At 28.3% G+C, this 17,528-nt stretch overlaps 4 protein-coding genes and 3 non-coding genes across 9 annotated transcripts; 6 read left to right on the top strand and 1 right to left on the bottom strand.

Annotated features, from left to right (window-relative positions):
• The first annotated feature begins 2,608 nt into the window (after positions 1 to 2,608).
• Positions 2,609 to 4,285, top strand: LOC110624020 (B3 domain-containing transcription factor VRN1). The gene is made up of 4 exons (XM_021769071.2): positions 2,609 to 3,039; positions 3,126 to 3,531; positions 3,626 to 3,795; positions 3,895 to 4,285. The coding sequence occupies exons 1-4, from the start codon at positions 2,971 to 2,973 to the stop codon at positions 4,144 to 4,146; spliced, it is 897 nt and encodes a 298-aa protein (XP_021624763.1). The 5' UTR covers positions 2,609 to 2,970; the 3' UTR covers positions 4,147 to 4,285.
• Positions 4,286 to 4,644: 359 nt separating this feature from the next.
• On the bottom strand, positions 4,645 to 4,718 carry TRNAT-AGU. The gene has a single exon. It is a non-coding gene; the product is annotated as a tRNA-Thr (tRNA).
• A 1,462-nt stretch (positions 4,719 to 6,180) lies between these two features.
• Positions 6,181 to 7,224, top strand: LOC110624979 (B3 domain-containing protein At4g01580-like). The gene is made up of 4 exons (XM_021770455.1): positions 6,181 to 6,246; positions 6,323 to 6,545; positions 6,672 to 6,895; positions 6,973 to 7,224. The coding sequence occupies exons 1-4, from the start codon at positions 6,181 to 6,183 to the stop codon at positions 7,222 to 7,224; spliced, it is 765 nt and encodes a 254-aa protein (XP_021626147.1).
• Positions 7,225 to 8,621: 1,397 nt separating this feature from the next.
• LOC110624021 (B3 domain-containing transcription factor VRN1) lies at positions 8,622 to 12,449 on the top strand. Of its 2 annotated transcripts, none has more exons than XM_043960969.1 (4): positions 8,622 to 8,845; positions 9,739 to 10,144; positions 10,446 to 10,573; positions 12,051 to 12,449. In XM_043960969.1, the coding sequence occupies exons 1-4, from the start codon at positions 8,783 to 8,785 to the stop codon at positions 12,291 to 12,293; spliced, it is 840 nt and encodes a 279-aa protein (XP_043816904.1). In that variant the 5' UTR covers positions 8,622 to 8,782; the 3' UTR covers positions 12,294 to 12,449. The 2 variants fall into 2 exon arrangements, with proteins under 2 accessions (XP_043816904.1, XP_021624764.1); XM_021769072.2 differs by having other exon boundaries at positions 8,624 to 8,845; positions 10,446 to 10,612.
• A 300-nt stretch (positions 12,450 to 12,749) lies between these two features.
• On the top strand, positions 12,750 to 15,402 carry LOC110625161 (B3 domain-containing transcription factor VRN1). Of its 2 annotated transcripts, none has more exons than XM_021770712.2 (5): positions 12,750 to 13,123; positions 13,253 to 13,304; positions 13,386 to 13,509; positions 13,604 to 14,104; positions 14,900 to 15,402. In XM_021770712.2, the coding sequence occupies exons 3-5, from the start codon at positions 13,432 to 13,434 to the stop codon at positions 15,164 to 15,166; spliced, it is 846 nt and encodes a 281-aa protein (XP_021626404.1). In that variant the 5' UTR covers positions 12,750 to 13,123; positions 13,253 to 13,304; positions 13,386 to 13,431; the 3' UTR covers positions 15,167 to 15,402. The 2 variants fall into 2 exon arrangements, with proteins under 2 accessions (XP_021626404.1, XP_021626403.1); XM_021770711.2 differs by having other exon boundaries at positions 12,751 to 13,123; positions 13,267 to 13,304.
• A 222-nt stretch (positions 15,403 to 15,624) lies between these two features.
• TRNAC-GCA lies at positions 15,625 to 15,696 on the top strand. The gene has a single exon. It is a non-coding gene; the product is annotated as a tRNA-Cys (tRNA).
• Positions 15,697 to 16,894: 1,198 nt separating this feature from the next.
• TRNAC-GCA lies at positions 16,895 to 16,966 on the top strand. The gene has a single exon. It is a non-coding gene; the product is annotated as a tRNA-Cys (tRNA).
• The last annotated feature ends 562 nt before the right edge of the window (positions 16,967 to 17,528 follow it).

Here is a 17,528-nt window from a genome sequence, read left to right as displayed (position 1 = left end):
ATTTATAAGACTCATAAATGTATTTAATAATACTCTTGTTTATAAATTTATTAAATATAAATATTATAAAATATATGTTTGTTAAATATAATTATTATATAATTTTATTTTAAATTTATAATAAAAAATAAATTAATCTATCACGATATATAAAAATAAATTTAATATATAAACTAAAAATATATTCTTTAAAATAATAAATATTATTAATAAATATTAAGTAATATCATAAATATTTTTTAATTGAAAAATTATAAATATTATATTTTTAATATTTACTTATATTATTTATCTCTCTTAATTTTTTAATTTAAAAAATTAAATAATATTAAATTATGTAGCCAGATATATTATTAATTTATATATTTTTATCTCTTAATTTTATAATTATATTATTAATTTATATATTTATTTTTATTATATATTTTTCTAAAAAAAATTTCTTTAAATTATTAAATCTTTTAATAAATTATTATTATTACTTTCATATACTTATATATATTTATATGATTATTCTATTAAGCGAATATAATATATATATATATATAATTATATAATTTAAGTGGACTATACTTATATTAATATATTTATTTTATATAATATTTTATATTTATATTAGTATGTATTATATTTGTTTTATAATATAAACTAATTTATATAAATTATATATTTAAATAATAATATATAAATAATCAATAATAATATATTAATAAATTTTATATAAAAAATTTAATTCAAATTATATAATTAAATAGAAATTTCCTCAAACTTTCCCCCTCTCCTTTCTCAATATAGACTATTTATATATTACTTTATATATTTATTATATATATTTCAATTAATTTTATATAAAATTTAAATATTTAATAAATATTTAAATGAATGATTATTGAATTTAGCATTATATAATTGATCTTATATTAAATAAACTTGATTATATAAATTAAAAGTTTAATAATTAGTATTTGAATATAAATAATATTTAATATTATAAATAAAAAATATTTGAATATTGACCTTAAGAAAGCAATCATTGATTAACCACTCAACCACATGCCGATTCCAACCTTCTCACTACGCGTTATTTATATATAACTAAATAAGGGTCACTGCCCCTCCAACTCTATAAGTGGAACTTCTCTATAAATTATTTTTTAATTTTATTGTGTTTTAAATTAAGATTTTAATTAAATTATATTTAAATTTAATAATTTTTTTATCTTTTTAATTTAAAAGTTTAAAATTTTATTAATTTAAATTAATTAGATTTAAGTTAAATGAGTTTCTTAACAAATAAATTCTAACTCAAGTTGAATAAATTTTTTTAAATAATAAATAAGTTTATTACGAATTTAGTTTGAATTGAATTAGAATATAATAATTTTTTGAGTATAATAATTTTTAATGAGTTTTTTAATTGAGATGAGTTTTTTGAATTCAAGCGTAAATTTTGTTAATGATATTTTTTAAATGGAATTTTTGAATTTGAACTCAAATTAGACTTATTATTATATTAAATGATTTTTTATAAGTCAAATTCAAAATGAATTCGATATAATATTTAATTCTCAAATTGAACTTGAGTTAAATATTAAATTTTAAATTTAACTCAAACTCGAACTTTTAATATTTTTAATAAATAAGTCTGAATTTTATAAAATTCGACTCGACTCAGTTCGATTACCTCCTTATTTTTACTTTTAAATCTTAACTACTTCAATAAATGTTTCGTTTACTTTATTTATAAAAATTCAACTCTTAATATTATTTTTGCGATAAATATTTCATAAATAATATTTTATTTAAATTAAAATAATAAATTAACTCGAATTAATTTAAAATTTTAATTTAATTTTATATTCACTTTAATTCGATTTGATTTTAATTTTTAAATAATTTATTTATTTTAGTTTGATTCTAATTAAAAATAGATAAAATCAAACTGAATCAATTAATTAATAATACTATATTATTTTGATAATATAGAAAATTAAACGTAAAATACTTTAATTTATCTTTAGATGTATAAAAAATAAATGATTTAGTTTAATTTTTATAAATATTTAAATTTTTATTTTTATTTAATTTATATGATTTAGTTTAATTTTTATAAATATTTAAATTTTTATTTGTTTTAGAGAAAATTATTATTTAATTTTTTATATTATAAAAAATTAATTAATTGATTACTCAATTTTAAAAAATATATTAAAAATATTTTTATTATTTTAAAAAGTCTATCAATTAATTTTTTTATTAGTTTTTAATTGTTAAATATTATAAAAAATTCTAAAATATTATTAATAGTGATGAATTAATTAATAAACTTTTTATAAAATTGATAATCTAATTAATAGATTTTCTATAAAATTAAAAAATTATTTAAAGAGTTTTTTTAAATTATAAAATTAAATAATAAAATATTTAATTATTAAAATTAATAAAATGATTAACTAATAATTTTTTTAAAATGTCACAGCATTTTAATATATTTTTTAAAAATAAAAAATCAGAATTTTCTTATAATATTGTGATTAAATATTACTTTTCCATTCCCTCTATTCGGTTGGAAACCGAATCAGCCGAATGTTCATGCCTATGCCTTTTGCAACCTTTCCTAAAATGACAAGCAACCAATCCCAAAACGCAGCTATCAACGAGGCAACGCCATAAACGCCACTCCATCAATTTAATGGGAGAGATGTCAAAGTGGTTTCATCGACTGCAGGGGTGACACTGCAAATGCACCTCTCTTTCCATAAATGGAAGAAAAAAACAGAGTTCCCCAGTATATGTACATAAAACAACAGAACAGAAACTTAGTAATCCCAGTTCTAACAACTGTAGACTGGGCCACCGTTTGCTTTATCCTGGTTTTGATTGGTCAATCAACTTGTTGAAACAGGTATTTAGTTTTATTAAAAATACAGAAAATCCCCATATTACTTTACAGTTGAAAGCTTGAGGTTGATGATCATGGCAACAGAACCCCATTTTTTCAAGATAATTCTTCATAGAACTATTCGTGAGGGGAAATTTGTAAGCTTTCTCTGCCTTTTCCCCGTTCTCTTTTTCATTTGTTTGTTGTTCTTCGGATTTTGAATGTTTGTTTTTGTTTTTAACAGCAGATTCCAGGGGAGTTTTTGAGGAAATGCAAAGAAGGTCTGTCGAGTCCTGTAGTCCTGAAACTCCCTGACGGCGCTATATGGCATTTGGAGTTGTTGGTATGTGGTCATGAAGTTTGGTTGGGAAATGGTTGGCGAGAATTTGCAGGGCATTACTCTCTGGATTTTGGCCACTTGATTCTTTTCAAACACCTACGAGACTCCATCTTCAACGTGGTCATATTTGGCAGAAGCGCTACAGAAATACAGTACCCATGTGGTAGAATCTGTGCTGGAAAACGAAGAACCCAGAAGCCCAAAAGGGAAAAAAACGATTATAATCAGCCACCAAGAAAGAAGAGAGGGAAGAGATCACTATTTCTACAGCTTCCTGAGGGAACAAGAACTGATTCAGCAATTTACCAAGGTAAGATTCTGGCATTTTTTTCCCAAGAGAAACTCCATGATTGATTCTGCATAACAAATATTTTTGTTCATCTGTTGGTTGGTGTAATTTCTAGGAGAAAAGCCTATGCCAGTGATGTACAAAATGAGTGATTTAGCGCTGGCTACTCTGTCAAGGCCATTTTCATGTAACTTTCAAGCTCTTCAAGCTGTTAACAGCTTCTCCTCAGAATACCCATCTTTCAAGATTGTTGTGCGATCATATAACTGGAAGCACTGCAATGTGGTAGGTTCATATTTTTTGTTTTTTCTGAGCTTTCGTTATCAAAATTTTAAACCATAGGTTCAGATTTTTACTATGGACCACTGTTTGATCTGCATACAGACAATACCACGTCGTTTTTTCCGAAGATATATTGAGCATAGAGCAGAGCATGCTATGCTTCAGGTTGCGGACAGAATGTATCCTGTGCAGTTCAAACCTGCGACAAGCAGTGGCTCAATTACACTAAGCATTGGTTGGCGTGCCTTTGCAGCAGGAAATTTTCTGGAAGGTGGAGATGTTTGTATCTTCGAGCTGATCAAGAATAATATTCTGAAAGTAACCATTTTCAGAGATGTATATCAAAATGCGTAAATGTTTTATTCTTAAACCAGTTTGTAGCAGTCTCATGTTGTCTGTGCCTGTGTCCTCTTGAATAGATCAGTAACTACAAAGACCTGAACTTAACATTATTAGTTGCAAACTTTGTTGACTTGTGCATAAGATGTTTGTCCTTTGGTTAAGCTTGTTGATATTGTTCTGGCGGATCATTCGATTGGTTCGATTTAAAATTGAACCGAATTGAATAAACGGAAAATTGAAATTTTAGTATTTATGAAAATCAAATCGAATTAATTTTAATCAGAAATTAAATTGAATCAAACCGGTCTGATTCGATTTGATTCAGTTATTTTAATTTTTAATAAATTTTTTTATTTTAAATAATCAAAAATTTTAAAATTAAGAATTAAATAAAAAATCAAAATAAAATTTTAAATTAATTCAATTTTTTCAAACTGAACGTACACGTTACTTGACGTTTCGTTTTGCCTTTCTTGCAAAACCCATCAACTGGAAATTGGAAAAAATTCTTGCTTTCGTTGAGAGTCGAACTCAAGACCTCCCGCTTACTAAACGGGTGCTCTAACCAACTGAGCTACGAAAGCAAGCTGTTCATTGGACAACACAAAACCATCTCGAATAATGATGATTGTTGTACAAAGAGCATGTCAGAGAAAGATATTGAAAGAGTTTTCTTTTTAAACTACTCTTTAAGAAATTTGAAAGAGACACGTTAAAATCTGAGAGTGGTCTGGCAAGTACCAGAATATTTCGGTATGGTGTATTTTATTTTTTTAGAATAAAATATATAAATAGTTAATAGACAATGAAATGGCAGGTGGTGGCACTAGTTCAGAGCTTGCAGGACAGAGACAGTAGGTTGCCTTTACAACTGTTCTTGTTGGAAATTCTTAGCAGCCTGAAGTTGAAACCAGTCACGTTCCATATCAAATCAAAATTGAAATAATTGAAACTTATACAATCTTTAAATCAACCCATGCAACCCGGTTCAAGGCTTAACCTACCACGGGAGCCGGACTTGCTTAGTTGAAACCATCTTTCAAACCAATTTCGAAGCTCAAAATGAGGACTTTGCTCTCTTTTTCTTCACCCAGCCCTTCCCTGAATCCTGATTTCAGAAAATTGTGATTGGTCATTATTATTTGCTCGTTGAACAAAATTAAGTTTTGTGGTTATTTAAAGTTAATTAGATTAAAATTAAATTTTATCCGCATAGAAATTAATTTGAAATAAATTATTTTTAGCAAGTATTTGCCTTATTCTATGAGAATCGAATCCTCAATCTAAAGAAAATATAAATCACTCGTCTCAATACTAATCGATTAAAACTTATAATTTTAATTACATTCTGAATGTATTATTATTATAAGATTAAAAGTTAAGGTTGAAATTCATTAATGAGGTGACCACTTTTTCAACAAAAATTTTATAATACAATCATCATATCTATAATGATTATAATATAATCATTGATTATAATAAATCTCATATAGATTATAATATAATCAATAGTTAGGATGTAATCATTTGATTATATAATTGTTATATGAAATAATATTTTGATTCCAGTATGGATTTACTACGATTTCTATTTTAATTTAAGAAATTTGAGATCAAACCGCAAGGTATCTCCAATTCAAAGTGAACATAAATCGACCAGTTGGGTCCCAGTCCGAGTCCAAGCTTACCATGGCCAATTCTAACGACTGTTGCTTGTGAACACAGGATTTGGATCTAGAAAGCTGGAGAACCAAGTACTTGTGGCCTGCATAAAAGCAGCATTTCAGGTGCTTTTAGATGGTACAATGTGTCCTTAGTCCTTATTCAAGAGTCTCGTGATGAATCTCTCTCTTTGAAACCAAACTTTAGCAAATCTCTACAGGGAAATTAGCTACAGCAAAAGGTGAAAATTGTAACTTTTCACTAATGGGTTCCCATTTCTGCAACTCACCATGAACATGATAATATCATTCATGTCCTTATTATCTCTTCTAGTTCTGTATTAGTTTCTTGCCAAAATCAACCTGTTCCTGTTTGAAATCATTCATGGATAGCATGGGATCAGTTTTTCTCAAATTTATTCTTGAAGACACCATCGAGGAGGGAAAATTTGTAAGCATGCACGTATTCTCATCTCTCTCACATATTCTCGTTAATTTTTTCTAACAGTTGTGTGCGTGACCATCAGATGCTGCCAAGAAAGTTTGCTAGACAATATGCAAATTCTCTGTCAAATCCAGTAACCCTCAAGCTCTCAAGTGGTGCTGCATGGCAAGTTGAGTTGCTTAAAAACGAGAAAGACGTATGGTTGTATAAGGGTTGGAGAGAATTTGCACAGCATTACTCTCTGGACATTGGAGACACAGTAGTTTTCAAATATGAGAAAAACAGCCATTTTCATGTATTCATCTGTGATCAAAACGGGCTTGAAATAGAATACCCAGAAGATCTTCTCAAAAAAGAAGGCGACGACGAAGATGAAGATGAAGATGGAGATGGAGATGAAGATGAAGATGAAGATGGAGATGGAGATGAAGATGAAGATGAATATGGAGATGGAGATGAAGGTGAAGATGAATATGGAGATGAAGATGAAGATGAAGATGAAGATGTCATTGAATTGGATTGTGAGAAGATTGGAAGCAAGAAAGCTAGACTATACATCTTCCAAGATGGTTCTGAACCAGCCAACAACTTCATTACAGAGAATCCATCCTTCCACCTCGTTGTAAAATCATACCATTTGGAGAGGGAGAACGTTGTAAGTCTCAACTGATCAACGTTCGATCTTTAATTTTGTGCTTGTCTACTGACACTTTAAAACATTATTATTTGCAGTATGTACCGAACAGCTTCATGCAAGAGCTTAAGGACATCACAGAAACTGAAAACATGCTGCTTCAGGTTGCGGATAAGGTGAAGATATGGCCTGTGAATGTGAGATTCTATCCATTGAAAAAAATGGGTTGTATAACCTCAGGCTTCCGCACATTTGCAAGGGAAAATTCACTGCAACCTAGAGATGTTTGTGTTTTCCAACTGATCAGCAGCCATGTTCTCAAAGTTTCAATCTTCAGAAATGCTTCGTAGATGCATGCATGGTTTTCTTTCTGTCACTTGTTGTTGTGGGGGGTTAAGCATGTGGGCTTTGTTTCTAAATTTTTGTCAGAACTTAGTGGAGTTTTTCAGTTCCCTTTCTTTAACTGTTTGTTTCACATGAAAATTGAACTTCAAGTGGAATTATTGGTTTAGCATTATTCGCCCGAATAAAATTTATTTTATTTTATTATTTTATTTATTTTATTTTAAAAAATATAATTATTTCGATTCAAATTTAATTTTAATCAATAAAAAATCAATAAAACCAAACTGAATTTATTAATTTTAATAATATATTATTTTTAATAATATAAATATATTAAATTATAATTAAAATTTAATATTTTAATTAAATTTTAAAATGTTAAAAATAAAATTTAAAAATTTAAAAAATCCAAACGATTAAATCAAATAAATCTATTCGATTTAAATTAATTTTTATTTAAAATCAATATTTAATTTTTATAAGTATTAAAATTTTAATTTTCAATTTATTTATTTTAATTTGATTTTAAATCCAATGGAGGAAATTATTATTTTTAAAATTTATTATTTTTTATATTTTATATACAAAAATTATATATATATATATTGGGATAATTTGTTCCCATTGAGACTAAATCCTTATATATTCTTGGATACAATTTGAAAACCAATTAATTATGACTTATTAGTAATGTTTATGTTTTATAATATAAAGTTACTTTTGTCTTTTATAATTTCTTTTTATTTTTGAATTTTAGGGAAATCATTGAAAATTTTTGCTGATGAAAGTGAAAATTAAGCATTTTTTTAAAAAAAGAAATTACTTAATTCTTTTTTTTTTTTTAAAAAAAATCATTTTTAAACTTAAACATCTTGTTAACGCAACTAAACTTCCTTACCTAAATTTATTAAGGTAATTTCAATTGCAACCAACAATGAAAATATATTATTGTTTTAAAAAAATATACTCCTCTCTCATAAATTTTATTTATTTATTTTTTATTATTTTAAAATTATTTTTTTTAAATTATAATAATATATAAATTAACTATTATAACTCTATTTATTTTTATTTTATTTTTAAAATTTTTTTAATATATCTCTTAAAATTTAATATATTTAAAATAATTATAATTAAAAATTAATAAAAAATTATATTTTTTAATATGTATAAAATAATAGAGTGGATAAAAATTATAGAATAAAATTTATATATATATATATAAATTATTTTTTTTCAATAACTAATATAACATTTACTAATAATAAAATCTTATGCATCTTAATTTAAATTTGATTACAATTCTAATACTAAGAATAACAAATATTTTAAATAGAACTTAGTACTTTCAATGATTTATTATTTTTTTTAATATTTAATATAATATGGTGAATTTATTTCCCTCAACCACTTTTGTTCCTCCTGCTTCATTGCAACGGGAGATTAGCTTCTGCTTGCTGTGAAGTGGGGTTTTGTGTGGGTCGTACTTGTACTGCACCATCTCAGAGGAGCTAACAGAAAGCTGTTAAAAGAGACGATTTTAAAGCTGAGAGCTTGACGATTATGGAAATTGCAGCCCACTTTTTCAAGATAATTCTTCACAGTACTATCCAACAGGGGAAACTTGTGAGCTTCTCTCTCTTCCCTGCTATTCTCATTTTCTCTCTACTTTCTTGTTGGGTATTCTCACATGCAATCTTCAGAATCTTACTATTTTTGCATTCTGTTTTATTTCTGAGAATGACAAATTACATTTCTGGAGCAACAGTGGGCCTGCAATGTTGTATATGATTCAATTTCTTCTGTAAACCCTAGCTGGGTCCTAAGCTAATAAAAGATTTAAGCCAATTTCTTTCTTAGTATTATCATAATAGCCATGTTTCTGGTAATTTCAGCAAATAGAGTGATAATATTAATTAATTTTGGCCTACATTTCATGCTTAATGCTTCTTCATGTTTGTGATTTAGTTCAGAAATGGTAGCATAAGCCACTGATACACATGCTTCAACCAGACACATTATAGCTTGCTCTTATCAACTGCCAACTCCTACTGATTTGGATCATTTTCTATTACTATCTCCAGATAACTTTTTTGTCCCAAATTCTCTCTCTGAGAATTTCAAGATAGCTTATTTTCTATATATACCCTAACTAGTCTTTAATATGTGAGAAAATCATGACTATCTAATGGGTTTTTTCGACAAATTATTATAATTTTTTCTAAAATTAAGGGTATTAATTCATCTATTGATTTGGGTGAATAAACGTTAAACGACAAAAGTTTATAGTGCTTTTCATGTATCCATCACAAAAGGTCTTAAGAAAAATTTTGAAACTTGTGGTTTCCTGATAAGTTTCTGATCAATTACTTATTGCATCCTTAGGTGTGACCTGCTACTGCTACCTACCTGTTAAGCAATGCTAAACTAATTAAAACTTTAACAGGCTTAAGACCCTATGTGTGATTTCATCTGTGCTTATAGATTTTATGTATAATTCAGTTGGTGCTTTTAATCAGGAGATTCCAAGAAAATTTGTGAGAAAATATGGAAATGGTTTGTCAAGTCCTGTAATCCTTCATGTTCCTTCTGGTGCTAAGTGGTCAGTGGAGTTGTTGAATTGCAATGGTGATGTTTTGTTGGGAAAAGGTTGGCAAGATTTCTCAAATTATTACTCTTTGGACATTGGAAACTTTCTGCTTTTTAAATATGAGGGAAATTGCCAATTTTGCGTGCTCATATTTGATAAGAGCGCATTAGAGATTGAGTACCCATGTGAGAACATCTTCAACACAAAGCCAAATAGTGATGATCTCCACAATACTACAATCAAAGAAAATGAAGATGACACTTCTGTTGAAGCATTAGATTTTCCGTCACAGTGCAAGAAAATGGGGGGAAAATCAACATTCCTACATCAATCTCGTAAGTAAATGGAAACTGATATTAGCACTTGTAGCACTTATTGCAGTAACTTGAGAATTCACATACACATATGTAAATTCCTTCAGTATTTTTTATGTTGTTCTGATAACCATGCTAAACGGAAAAGCAGCATAGTGCCTAAACTAGAATATAATTTAATTATATTTTCCAACCCATGAATCTCGACTGCCACCAAGGAAACTCAAAAAAGAAAAAAAATATATAAGTATTTGAGACCCTTCCTGCACAAAATCAGTTCAGAAGAACAACATTTATTCATCTTTTAGTTGATTTTTTGTAGGGAAATTCATGCAATCAAGGAGGAAAAAGAATGATCATGGGAAAGTCAAAAGTTCACATGCATGTTCATGGAATTCTCAAGCTCTTGAAGATGCCAACAACTTCATTACAAAGTATCCATCTTTCAAGGTTGTTGTGAAGCCATATCATTGGGATCACAACAATGTGGTAGGATCATGAGTATATACCTTCAGTAGATACATTAAATGAACCTCTAGTCAATTACACTTAAAGAAGTTTTTTGTTTTGATATTGAGTAGTTAGTGGATATCCGTAGTTCCACAAGCTTCGCCCGCTAGCAAAAACAACACTGGAAATTACTGTATGCCATGCACGATTAGTGTTTTGTAGTGTTGTGTTGCCTACAGTTGAAGATACATGTTACAGTCCTAGATTATGGATGGTTGATAGGAAATGAGCTCATTAGGGAACTTTTAACACCTCAGACTCGTAAAATAGGAGTCTTAAATATCATAATTTTAAGAATAAATTATACTTGTTTTATTAAATAAAATTAAACCTCTTATATAATGAGGTTCGTACCATCATAATATTTCTAATTATAATACTTCTAAGTAGAGTAGAGATCTATACAAACAATTATTAAATCCTAAGATAAGATAACTGAAATTTAATAACAAATGCATAAGATAAGATAAAATATTAAAGATAAGATAATAGATAAATATAATCTGTTTGCTATGGATATTATTGATTTAATCTATCAATTATCCATAACATCACTTCCCTCTTGGAAAAAGGGGTTGTCCTCAAGTTCAAAGGTAGAATATGCGGCCTGAAAATAATTGTTCGACTTTCATGTAGTTTCAAATTTAGGACAGTCTTGCCAACTAACTAATAATTTCTAAATTGGGTATCTAAACCGAAAGCAATAACTCTATGTCCCTTATCATCACACGAAAAAAAAGTTGACTTTAGCATTTTGGACACCACATGTACCTTTATTCTCTCATTCACTTGTTGACCAAAATTTTATGAGTACTACTCAATATATCTTGGTCCTGGTTTGCCTCTCCATTGAAGAAGCAAACTAGTTCAAAGATTTAGCTCAGTTCAAAGATTTATTGAGCTAAATCATTCAAACGTGATCGTTGGATGTAATAATTCAACTTTTTTGGTAGATTTGTTGAATTATTAATGACGACCGGCTTTTCTTTTGCCTTTTCTGCCAAGGATAAATGCTCAGCTATAATTTCAAGCAAAACTTGTTTCTTTTTTTATTGATGACATTACAGTTGATACCGTTCTTCCTATAATTGGATATAGGAAAATCCAATTTCTATTGGAAATGATACTAATTTCTGCTTGTTTTATTGAATAAAATTAAACCTCTTATATAGTAGAGGTTTATATAATCATAATAGTTCTAATCAAAATAAAAGTGTATACAAACACCTATTAGATAAAAAATTCTTGAGGTAAGATAACATAAATCTAATAACAAATGTATAAGATAATAGATAAATATAATCTGTTTGATTTGTTATGGATTTAATCCATCTGTTATCCATAATAATACAATGTGATTATGCTCAATTTTATTATCATAGGCATGATATCTGATATTTGACACTACTTGGCGCAGAGCATGCCAGCTGGTTTTTTCAGAAGATATTTTAAGTGTCAAACACAGAACGTAATCCTTCAAATTGCAGACACATTGTGGTCTGTGAAGTTGATCCGCCCTTCACGTCGATGTGCAGCTACTTTATCTGCTGGTTGGCATGCATTTTCTCGGGAAAATGCTCTAGGAGTTGGAGATGTTTGTGTCTTTGAACTTATTAAGAGGAATTTATTGAATGTATCCATTTTCAGATGTGTCAATTGACAATTTCGCTAGTTCTTTTTTTTTTCTTTTGCAACTGTTAGAGACATTGAGATTATTGTGTTGTTAGAAGTTTTTGTCTTTATCTGTACCTTGTGTAGTAAACTAGAGGCAGTCTTGTAATTCAGTTATAAGATGCTTGGCCAGTTATCTTCTTTAGTTTCTTGAGTTTCTAAAGTTCATTCCTTTGGCTGACAGAAAAATGCTAAGTGTTTCTGTACAGCTGTCTCAATTGGAAACATTGCTTGTTTGACAATGAAGATTCTGCAGGCTGGTGTTGAATTCCAATCTTGCTAACCAATTTCTGTACTGAAAAATGAAGATTGTACTGAAAATGCATATCCAATGACATTGATGAACATTAGTCTTTGGATCCATTTGATGTTTCTATGAAGGAAATTAAAAATAAATAAAGAAATAATGTTTCTTTATTTAATATTTCTATGAATTTTAATGAATAAAATTAATTAAAAGACTAATTAGTAAATTTTTATACCTCATAAATACAAGCTGCCCAGAAATGTTTGCTTGCGGTCAAACCTTTGTGTTCACTGTGATCAATAAAGGTGATCACTGTCAGGATTCTCTGCAATTTGCAGGGAGATCACTCGAGAATGATAAGGATCAGGATTTTCCTGCTAAAAGGAATATTGGATGACTAGGATTCTGTCTACATCCCAGACAGCTACTGGTTAGCTTGCTCTTTTTCATTAAAGCTTGGTAGCATTTTTGGCTTGTGGACGAACTGGCCACCCAACAAAAATAGAAACTACATTATTCTCTCCAAGGTCTTAAAACAAGAAGAGGAAGGAGCAGCAGACAGAGGAGTTTAGGTATGTTTGTATCCATTAAACCATATGCGAGGAGCTAAAACTAAAGTTCAGTCTTTTTCTTCTTCCTAAAACTCAATAGTATTCAAGAACCATTTTTTAAAGAGAGAGGAAGGTTAATGATTTCTTCAGGATTTTTCTTGCAGGTAACAAAAACTCTTCAAGCAAATCTACAAAACAGAAGGTAAAATTTCAAGATTTTCGCTACTGGGTTCTCATGGTTGCAACTCACTATGAACAATTGGACATGATAATGCTTTTTCAGGCTCTTGTAGTTGCCAAAGTCAGCCTGCCCTTAATCTTGGCCAGTCATGGATTTCACTGAAGGATCAGATGCACCTCGTTTTTTCAAATATATTCATGAAAATACCATCCGTGAGGAAAAACTTGTAAGCATATAAGCTCTTTCACATAATTTTCCAATTTTGCTTTCATTTATTCTCATAAATGTTCTGTGCACAACTCTACTGTTCTTTCTATTAGATGGTTCCACAGAAGTTTGTTAGCAGACATGGAAATTGTCTGTCGAGTCGAGTAACCCTCGAGGTCCCGAGTGGTGCCAATTGGGAAGTTGAGCTGTTGAACAATGATGGAGAAATTTGGTTAGGTGAGGGCTGGAAAGAATTTTCACAGCATTACTCTCTTGAGCATGGCTACATGATATTTTTCAAATATGTTGAATTTTGTCGTTTCCATGTGATCATATGTGATGGAAGTGGATTAGAAATAGAGTACCCAGATACTCCTAGTGATGATTTTGAAGTTCTGGAGCTTGACATGGAAGAAGAAAGACAAGAACAAGAACAAGAACAAGAAGGAAAATCTGGCATTCAATTGCTGCAACAAAGTTGCAATAGCGAGCAAGCTTTAAAGGCTTCATCTTCCATTATTTATCCAGCAATTGAAGCATCTAACAACTGCATTTCACAGTACCCATCCTTTAAGAAAATTCTGCAGCCAGACCATCTGGAGCATTGGAATATGGTAAGACACTTCTTGTTTTGATAGGATTTGCTAGATGTAAAGGGTCTTTTGCAGTTATGTTATTTAAAAATAAAAAATTACTATATAATCTATGCGACATGGTGAAATTGACTACTTAGTCCCTATATTTTCAAAAATATATTAAATTATCTTTATGGTTTTGAAAACTCAATTCAAAAGTTTCCTCCCATTAAGTTTTAGCATTGTTACTGTAATCTATACAATAAAAGATGAGACAAAAGTTAACAAAAACAATACTAAAACTTAAAAGGAGGTTGTGCAGCCAGACCATCTGGAGCATTGGAATATGGCAAGGCTCTTCCCATCTTGATAGGATTTGCTAGATGCCAAGGGTATTTTTAGTTTATGCATAGATTGCTATAAGCTTAAATCTTTTCTCTTCAACAACTACTCTGCAGTGATGTGGTATGGCAAAACTAGCTAATTAGTCCTTGTATTTTCAAAAATACACTAAATAGTTACTACAGTTTTGAAAATTAAATTAAGAGTTAGTACGGTTACCATTATATATAGTCAAATGTGAGAGAGAAACTAACAGTAACAATGTTAAAACTTAACAGGAGGAACTTTTGTTGAGTTTTCAAAATCACAGTCATTGTTTAATGTATTTTTGGAAACACAGGTACTAACTAATTAATTTTTGTTATATCACATGGATTAAATAGTAATTTTCCTATCTAAAATTGCAGAATGCACCATTCACTTTGCTATATGCTTAAATCTTTTCTCTTCAAAAACTACTTTGCAGTGATATTTTTTCAAATTTGAATGCAGAATATACCATTCAGTTTTGTCCAAAAACATTTGGAGAGCAAAACACAGACTGTAAAGCTTCAAATTGCAGACAGAGCATGGCCTGTGAAGTTAATGTTCCATCCAAGCAGCAACATGAGTTGTCTGTGCGAAGGTTTCTGCGAATTTGCAAGAGAAAATTCTCTGGCTGTGGGAGATGTTTGTGTGTTTGAACTCATCAAGAGAAATGTGTTGAAAGTTTCATTTCTCAAACCTAGCAGTTGGATGGATAGGAAAATGGTTCTGTAACTGAAACTTCAAACTTTTCTTAATTATCAGTAAGCCGTTTAGTTATTGTCAGGGAAAGACATGGATTGAGCTTGTTATGCTTTTAGTTCTGTTGTTTGTCTTGTAAATTCTTGTGTCCAATTATATGGATTGAGATCAATCTTTACTATAGGTTGATGGGTTGCAACTAGTGGTTTAAATACTGTACTAGCCATTATATGATTAAATCAAGAATCGGATCGATATTTTTTCTTTTTTTGGCAAAGTTACACTTACCACTGAATTGAAATTACAACTGCAAGTATTTTTTTTAAAATTTTGATTAGTCCATATTTAACCAAATTTGACTATTGAAATCCAATTAACGTACTAGTTTGGTGCTAGCAAGTAGTTTGTTTTCTTTTCTTGGTGTTGCTTTGTAGCTAAAAATTCCATATATTTTCGATAATTGTGTTGAAGAGTTTTAAAATTTCATCAAAGGGTTCATAGCTCAGTGGTAGAGCATTTGACTGCAGATCAAGAGGTCACCGGTTCGAACCCGGTTGGGCCCTTCATTTACTTTTTCATTTTTCCTTCATTTAATTCTTTTTCTTTTCTCCCTCTACATTTCCTTTTAAATTTTTTTCTCAAAGCAACCTTTTATATATTAGAGTTAATCACCACAAAAACTCTATTATTTATAATTTTTTTAAACAGCATTCTACATTAATTTAATTACTAATTAAATTCCTTCATTTAATTCTTTTTCATTTCTCCCTCTACATTTCCTTTTAAAATTTTTATTTTCAATTATATTGTTAATTATGCATCTTTTTAAATTATAATAATATTTAGACTAGATTTCAGAAAAAAAAAAGGAGATAGAATAATTCAAAATTGAATTAATATAAAATAGTATACTTAAATTATAAATAAAATAAAAAATATATTATAATAATAATATAAAATTTTAATTTTAAATAATATAATAAAAAAATCTGAATTTTAAAATAATTTACAATTACACTTTGACTTTTTTAAATTTTTATCCATTACACTTGAAATTTGTTAATGTAGCGATCACATGACAGATAAATTTTATTATACACTACCGACAAAAATAACGATGGATACATATGAGAAAACATATAAAATTTAAAATTTAATTAATAATTAAATGAGTATAGGCATAATTATAAAAATTTTAAAAGTATAAATTTTTTTACTAACTTTATATACTAATACTAATATTTTATTACTTGTCTTCATTACACATATTAATTATTTATTTTCTATATTTTTTAAATTAATTTGTATATATAATATAATAAATATATATCATATAATTTTTTAATAATAATTAATTTTAATTTTTTATTATCATAATACTAAATTATTATCCTTATATTTTATATGCATTAAAGTTTAATACAAACGCTATTATGAAATAAAATTAAAAAATATATATATTTATTACATTAGTCAGCAATAAACAAAATATAAGAAATATGTTAATTAGCATACATTTTGTGATTTTATTCACTAATATTTATTATTTAATAAAATTATTACTAACATATTTTTTTAAAAAAATTATCATAATTCAATTATAGTATAGATTGTAGATTCAAAAAAGTAATTCATTGTTTATATTTATTAAATTATATTTATTCATTTATAATTTGGAAGGTATAATTAATCTTTCAATATACATATACCTTTTTAGTAATAAAACAATTTATTACTATAATGGGAAACGTGATCAGTCATGGGTCCATAGCTCAGTGGTAGAGCATTTGACTGCAGATCAAGAGGTCACCGGTTCGAACCCGGTTGGGCCCTTTGAAACAATATTTATATTTTTTGCCCTTTCCATTTACGTAGTAGGTCTTTGTTTTTATTGCTCCGTTGCCCTTCAAATTACATTTTAAAAAACTATCAAATTTGAGACAATTAATAAAAAAAAATTAACCAAATAAATTTGAATTCATTTACTAAATCAGGCTGTGATCTTAATCAACGACACTCTTTAAACCAAGTCCATTTGATATTAAAAACTAAGAAAAAAAGAAAATTTTTTTCTTACTCTCCACCACTATTGATATGAAATTTTTTAAGACCCTAGATATATAATATATAAACTAAAATCTAAATTAAATTGAAATAAAATAAATCAAATGCTCTTGCGCCTCTTGTCTTGCTCAAATTCAGACCCAAGAACATGAGCTGCACTTTTGTTCAATGGAAGGTGGCTATGCCATTTTTCTCTTAGCTGAGCACTTGGGAAGTTTCATCTTCTCAATGCTATTTAATCCATCATGAAAAAACAAAATGCCGCATTAGTTAAAGAAATAAAATTACTCAAACCTGGCATTGGGATAAAAAAATCTGTGCTTTCAATGCT

The sequence above is a fragment of the Manihot esculenta genome, chromosome 10 (genome assembly GCF_001659605.2).
Source record: "Manihot esculenta cultivar AM560-2 chromosome 10, M.esculenta_v8, whole genome shotgun sequence".
Classification (NCBI taxonomy): Eukaryota; Viridiplantae; Streptophyta; class Magnoliopsida; order Malpighiales; family Euphorbiaceae; genus Manihot; species Manihot esculenta.
The sequence above is the reverse complement of the archived record's forward strand: the minus strand, read 5'-3'. Positions and strand labels throughout refer to the sequence as shown.